Consider the following 7,669-nt stretch of genomic DNA (forward strand, 5'->3'; position numbering starts at 1 on the left):
TGACAACGCTGTTAAAATTCCTGCTACAACCCTAAAGCTTACAGCTCCATTTTGCCTACTGTCAAACTATACTCAGCCACATCTTTCAAAATAGCTAAAGGGGGCAGAGAGAGGACAAAACTGAGAGTGGCATCCTTCCAGTGGTGCGCACCATCCCGACACAGACACACACCTCACATAGACAGGAAGTCACAGTAATATAATTAAAGGGGCACTACACTGATTTTACGCATATGAGAAGCGTGACTTGTGTTAAATGAGTCATACTTCTCATACTTCTCCATAAAACATTATAAAACTGCATAATTTCTTCTGTGGTGCAAGAGGAGCTTTCTAAAGTCTGAGAAAATAAACCTGATGATGTCACACTGATGTCATCAGGATTATCTTGGCTTTGACTTTGAGATTACACATTTATAACAGAGGGCCTGCATTACAAACTGGGACCATGAGGTTTGAAAGACATGGGCATTTATCAGGCAGCGAGGGTCAAGTGAAATTATGCTATTGGTTGCATTATGGGAAATGTAGGATCCAGTGTTTTTTTGGTTCTTGAACCAAACTAGGGACTAGTCAGGATATCCTGGCCTCTGTGGCTTCAATTTTGACCTTTTTGACCTTCTGTCTCTCACAAGTCCCCCAGTTTAATGGATGTGCCATACTATATTGGTGGAGTGCCTCTTTAATGTGAACTTGGAGAGAATTTGAGGTCTGGATTCCAAAACTCACCACACTGAAAAACAGCTGTTTCACCTTAATCTCATTGTATTGGAGTATTAAAGTAAAAGTGTCAAGATTATCCAGTGAATACTGAGCACAGCAGGAGTGCTTCAACATTCTCTCTGCAGTGTATATTCAGTGCCAGTCTCAGAGGACTCGGTCCAAAGAGAACTGACATTCGGTATGATTAAGTTGGTGCTATCTGAAGCCCCACCCAGGGGTGTATTAGTAATCCCCAATGTGCACCTCACACTGTTCTACTGTAACAAATTATTTCTTCTGCGCCGTACCCAGCTGTATATCCTCATTTGCCTGATTGAAGCGCATATACTGTAGACGTCCATCCTCTGTTCCCCGGGGGGAATGGAGGGAGAGACAGGCAGAGGAGAGAGACAGGCAGGGAGATAGGGACTGAGAGTGGGAGGGAGGAGAAGAGATAGAGTTATCCGTGGTCTCATTACGGTGGGAAATGTGAGGGTCCCGATCCAAGGGAATGATGAAGGACTCTGTGGAGGAGGCCTCTGAGAACCAACAAAGACGGCTTTAGTTTCACTGGCAGAATGCATTTGCATAGCTTAGAAGCCAAAGCGTCTGAACCGGGGCTCATGAAAAGAAACCCCAGCAATTGGTTGGACTTCAATGCAAACGAGAGGGAGCGAGAGACAGAAAGCGAGACAGAGAGGGAGGGAGGGAGGGAGGGAGAAGTGGGATGGGAGAAAAAGCAGTAGGAAGTTTTTCTCTTCAGTAGCATAACACAAAACGAGATCAGGAACATCTGCACATCCCATGGTGGTTGTTGCTGACTGACTTTGATGCAAAGAGAACATACTGAAGGCGGTACATCTCCAGATAAAGTAACAAGTAGAAAAACATTTCCATGCTATCATAAGAGTCATGTTCCATTGTAGCCGTTAGATATTATTATTTAGTGCAGTTTGGTTGTCAGCAACATTAGAGATAAATGCCAATTGAGAATATTTAGTAGGTTTGTAGGTACTTATATTTGCTATGATGGAAGAGCAGCTACTGGCCTATTGGAGCTCTGGAGAGCAACACAGAGATGAGCAGAGGTCGAGATAATAGAACAATTTCCTGGAGAAGGGGTGTGTGTGTGTGTGTGTGTGGTGAAAATGATGAGAAAAGAGAGACACACTACGAGGGGAAAAAAAGAGGAAAAGACAGGGAGAGCGGGAGAGAGAGAGTGGAGCAGATGTTGTACTTTAGTGGTGTCTCTTTTTCCCCTCTGTAGCCTGGAGTCATGGAGGGATGACTAGCCTTCATCAATCCTCTTTAATGACTCTGGCAGCACCGCTTAACGCGCTAGTATGTGATTTCTTCATTACTACATCATGATTCCACGATTTAGTCGGCGGCGATGACGTATACAGATGCTCTGGGATAAAAATAATCGTTGAAAGTCTCACTGTCCCATTCATCTGCTCTTGGGTCAATTTGGAAATCTGGGAAAGAAAGTGATAGCTAATGCTTCGAACGCAACAAAAAAGAGATGGTTGTAAAAAAAAAAGCAGTGTGACTATTTATTGTTGAAATGCATTTGACTGTGAAAAATATGAATATCCAGAACTGTATGATACCCCGATTTCAAGGATATGACCACGGCAAAGAATTTTGAGTTTGCCTTCGAAAAAACCTGTTGTGAAAGTCTACAACTTCAAAGTTACTGGCACCATTATGTGTTATCCTCTCACAGCCCTCATTTTATTCAGTCACACACCCACTGCCTTTCACCTGCGGTGCACAATACTCCATTTCACTGACCCCCCCCCTCCGTCACGTGTCAAAACCTTCAGTGAATGCAATGGAAGGCAACACAACATGCATGCTAATGTTTCGCCACTATCAATAATAAATGTTGACTTTTGAACCTTGCTAATACATTTTCATTCAGACCACCTCCCTGGAGATGTGCAGTTTGCTTTAAACATGAGGCATATACAGGACTTTAAAGCAATGTGATGTACAAGTTTGAGTCCATAAACATCTACCTATCTATCTATAAAGAGTTCCCCTCGGGGATCAATAAAGTATTTCTGATTCTGATTCTGATATCTGTCTAAGCCCTCTTCCGGTTGCAGTACCAGAATATACAGCAGCAGCGAGAAAGCAGGACATATGTAAATCCTTACTCAAGCACACATTCTGTGGAATAAGTGAAACACCGTAGTATTGGGAAAAAGGGGGGTGACTGTGCTCAAGGGAATTTTCAGGCAGCACAACATAGACACAGGCAGTTATATGATCAAACAATTCCATCTGCTACATCGCCCTGTCGCTTCTGCTGCTATAAGCCTAGTAGTCCACACACACCTCTATGGCAACACCACATCGAGCATTATGGGAGATGATTCCTTCTAATGAGCTCGCATCTTCATCTGCACGCACACGCTGTAGCATGGACAGCTTGCTCACACCGAAAATCCGCCCACTCTGATCTGACATTCATGTGTTCCATTTTGATGGTTGGTGTCATGCCATGTCTCCCCTGAATACATGTACATCTCGGAGAGACCGATTTAGTAGATACAGATATCAAATCAAGTAAAGGCAATGCTTTCTTGAGACATGAATGTTTGATGAGAGGTTATGCCCTCAGGCTTAACGCATAACTGGAGGAATTCACTAACTCCAAACAACAACACCTACGTACAAATCTTACACTGCCTAGAGAGTGCTTAGAAGTTTCAAGATTAGGTAAAATCGATATGTGTACGCTACGCATCTTTTCACTGAAATATCAACAGGTGTTAGAAAGAGAAATGTGGTAATATGAGGAACTGTGCACATATATGAGCAGCCATGCTACAGCTGCCCAGACATGTGCCGTGATTTATTATCTTATTCACCTCCTCCCTCTAGAGCAAAAGAATACATAAAATCCTGGCGCATCATTGGTCAGGTGCAGCACCATGACTGTTCCTGTCATGCTCACAGTAACCTTTTATTACTACATCATCTCTGCACACACACACCTACCATGGCGACAAAGCTCTTTTTTAGTGCTTCGCAATGGCCTCTGAAACACACCATCCCACATCTCCACTTGACCTCACATTCTCCCCTGCACAGCCTCTGCTTAGGTCAGAGCCACTGTCACTGCCGACGGGTCAGGGCTGTGCGCCTCAAGGTTTCCTCCATGTCCCAATGTTAGTGCACATGAATCATTAGTTCCTCACAGTGCTGCTGCTGCTGCTTTGAGGATGACGACTCATATGAGACATCATCTGTGCCACTGGTTGCACAAGCAGACAGGGTAAGAGACAGAAATGTGTGCTCACTGTTAAGTGTATGAGTGTGTGCAAGGGAGGGAGAGAGATTCTGACACAAGGAAGAGGTAGGCTGATAGAGCCGCCACACATGAAAATAATTCATGACTGTGCATACTAAATGCCATTGCTCAACAGATCCTTATGATGACATTCAAAAATACATTTGGCCTAATGTAAGACAAGTACCATGTCGACCTTTTGAATGATAATTAACTAATTACATCTTTGTAGGTGATCAGTCTGAGAGGCTACAGGATGAATATACCCTACTAAATTTAGCCTGCTCACCGACCATCATGAGTGATGGATTGGATGAGAAAAGGGGGCTGTGCTTGATTGGCTACACGCGATTTGCTGTATAACCTCAGGGTTGCTAAGAACATTTGGAGCCTCTCACTCAAACATGACATTCAGACCTGGTTTGTCACCCTTACACGAATTTATGTTGCATGTTTTTTTTGTTGTTTTTTTTTTTTAATTAAGGGACCTTGTGAGTCTAAAAGGTGGCGATTTATGAGCGACCACTGTTTTACAAGGTCATGATCACATTTGGTTTCAGCAGGAGCAAATTGCATACACTCACCGTACACTCCTTGGCAACGGATGCCCTCCACGATCAGCGCCAGCAGCCCCAAAACACAGATAATTAGATCCATCCTTTCACGTTAATCTCTGCATATCCAGCTCTCAATGGCAAGAAGTCCTTTCCGGGGCGGTGTGACTGAGGTGCATAGACACAGCACTGCTCCGATCCACACGTCGATTAATTTAGTCTCAGTATACGCTGTAAAGGTATGTATGGCCGCAGGAGGCAAACAGACTCAGGTAGTGATGGTTTTGATGCCCGCTGCCGTGTAGTCAAAACGCGTGGCGCTCGCGGCACAGAGACGCCGCGGAGGATGCGGGGAAGCAGGCAGGCGCGGGGAGTGGGCTGCAGAAAGCCCGGCCTTATATCAAACAGCAACCTCTCCTCCACTCCAGTTCGGTGCGCTCCACTGGTACCCGGTGCTCCTGGACTTTAGCGAAGACCCCCGAGGCGCCAAACCGAGGTGGCACACTGATGCTGTCGACTGCAGGCGAACAGAGGCTCGGTACCCACGGACATAGCTCCTCAATTCCAGCTGCGGTCACTGCTCGCTCCGCGGATGCTGCGTTGACTGCATGCTGCCAAACGAAGCCATCACCACTGCTTCACTAAAACGCTCACACTGTCAAAATTCTCACTGGCTTCACCTCCTGGGCGGTGAAGTCGTCAAGCTGCTGTTGTGGAAGCTCGTGCGCTCACACAGTCACATCACGACTGCACCCCGACGCCGCGCGCTCGACTCATCTCTCCCGGTGGCAATGACAAGGGGAGGGTCCAGTCCGGTGAGGAGCGGCGGATGGTTTCTCTACAGCTCCTCGGCGATGCCTGCTGCTGTCTCGGCGTTATGAGACCACTTTTGAATGAATTCAGGCGACAGTGGGAGCCGGATGTGCCCGCCGTGGAGCCAGTTGAGCATCAGTCACGTTGCGCAATACGTGCTACGGAGACCGAGTGGCACCGCAACCGGTCTGTGGCTACGTCAAGAGGTGCGTGGCTTCCAGCGCTCATCTGTATGGGAGGCTTCGCTCAGCGTCAGGAAAGGCATGAGAGGCGCAGCTGCTGGATGCTGTGAGAGAGAGGGGGAGAGAGATGGGTCCATTGGAATTCAGGAGATCTAGCTTTGACAGACCTTTGCAATCAACACCAAAAAATAAATAAATAAATAAAAACCCACGCAGTCTATAGGTCTACTCTGTCTGCTCATGTTTCACCATGCCTCCTTTATCAGACCTCGGAGGATGACATGCTGTCTGTCTTGTAGCATTCATCTGCTACATCGGGTCCTTTGGCTTGAAACACTGCTGCTGCCACCGGCCTACATGTTTTTGGCAACTTTTTCGCAATACATGACTTTTAAAGTTTTGAAGAGGTACAGCTAAGTGGTTCCCAAATGGGGTCCCAGTAGGCCCTCTGGGGTCCTGCGGGCAGTTCCAGGGGGCTCCAGCAAAATGAGAAAATCCATTTTATTATATTCAATTTTGCCATATTTAGTGACTAGAAATGTCCCAATTAAAACGTGTAAGAAGGACTATTCTGACCGCAGGTTTCACCTCACCGTTGTCCTCCAAGTACAGTTCCAACTAACATTATACTGTAAACGGCTCCACTATTGCATTTCCTATTGAAGTGTTTGGTAATATTAATACTGACAGTTGGACTAAAGCTATTTCCTAGCAACACAATTCCAATTAAATGGTATTAATTAGTATAATATTTTCCCCAATGAGAGTAAAGGGGATGAATGTCAAGAGCCACAGTTTGATTTCTGATTAAACATACAGTATAAAACACCAACAAGCACACAGCTTTAATTCATCATCAAATCAGGTTTCCCTGTAATGCCAAACAATTGTATTTTAAGGCTGTGTAGTCGAATAGAAAGTAATTGTTAATTCAGTATATGCAGCATACATTTAAAAAAAAAGCTTACCAGTGCCACTATATCCAGATTGCTAGCCAGACTGTTTTCTGGTATTTTGTCATTTAAGTCGAAGTAGAAGGCTTGGCAGAGTCCAGCATCTGATTAATTTCTTCTCAAAACTGTAACATTGTCTTGACAAGTAATTTATCTACCCTTGAGTGTTGAATTTTTCTTTCAATTAAGGAAAAAATTATATATATTTCATGATGTAACAGGAAAGAAATACTATTTGAAGCATAGACACTCTCCTCAGAGGGCCTCATCTTTATAGGCAGCTGAGGAAGTAACTGCTGGAGCACCAGTGGGTGGTTTGGCGCCCTCTACAGGACGCCATTAAATGAATACATAATCAGACAATCATTGGGGGTTATACCCAGTTTGTGACCAGGCTAAAATTTTGATTGCACATGCTCACGGTTTAAAATCGATATAAAGATGACATCATGATTATTTCATTGCCTCATGAGATTTCTTTCATTGTTATTCAGCTGAGCTGTCAATATCTGCTCCTCAGATGAGGACCTCATAGCGGAATGGAAGAGTAAAATGAATTTAGTGGAGTTAATATTTGATATAGGCTATTCTAAATTAAATTTTAGAATCTAAATGATTAATCTTGTCCATCCGTTTCATACTGTCATTAGTGTGGTGCCCTTGAATGCTGGAGTGGTGGAGCAGTGAAGATGGCAACTGTAATTTTTAAAACGTTTCAGATCTTTTATTTTCTGCCAATAACTGGCTTTGTTTAATCTCAAACGGTGTGTGGAGCGGAGAGCTCTATAATTTTATCATCTCTTTAATTCAGGATAGTTAACTATCTCTTGCTCTCTGTCTTTCCACTCCCTCTCTGTGAGAGTATACCTGTGTCTGTAAGCGTAAGGAAAGTGGTCCTTTCATTGTCAGATAAATAAAACAAACACAAAATTGCCATTCAACAAGTCATTTAATGTTGAGTTTCCACTTGAGCTTGGATTTTCAAGTGGAGTGGTATGTTTTATTTTAATTGTCACTTTTTGGGAAAGTTCTTGACACGATTGGACATTAACCTACTTCAACTCCCGGACAGACATACAGATATTTTTTCCAAAACAAAAAATCTATACTTAGGTAAATATTAGGTTGCCAGGACTGTTTGGCTACCGTAAAGCAGTTTGG

The 7,669-nt window shown here is 44.1% G+C and overlaps 1 protein-coding gene across 3 annotated transcripts in view; it reads right to left on the reverse strand.

Moving 5' to 3' along the window:
• LOC122863639 (MAM domain-containing glycosylphosphatidylinositol anchor protein 2-like) overlaps positions 1 to 7,412 on the reverse strand; it is a 178,410-nt gene extending 170,998 nt beyond the window's left edge. Inside the window, exon 1 of one of the 3 annotated variants that reach the window (XM_044170307.1) lies at positions 4,591 to 7,412. In XM_044170307.1, the coding sequence (XP_044026242.1) occupies positions 4,591 to 4,663 (73 nt within the window). In that variant the 5' untranslated portion in view covers positions 4,664 to 7,412. The remainder of the gene's footprint in view (positions 1 to 4,590) is intronic. The other 2 variants (XM_044170309.1, XM_044170308.1) reach the window with 2 other exon arrangements.
• Positions 7,413 to 7,669: the final 257 nt, after the last annotated feature.

The sequence above is a fragment of the Siniperca chuatsi genome, linkage group LG16 (genome assembly GCF_020085105.1).
Source record: "Siniperca chuatsi isolate FFG_IHB_CAS linkage group LG16, ASM2008510v1, whole genome shotgun sequence".
In the NCBI taxonomy this organism is placed as follows: domain Eukaryota; kingdom Metazoa; phylum Chordata; class Actinopteri; order Centrarchiformes; family Sinipercidae; genus Siniperca; species Siniperca chuatsi.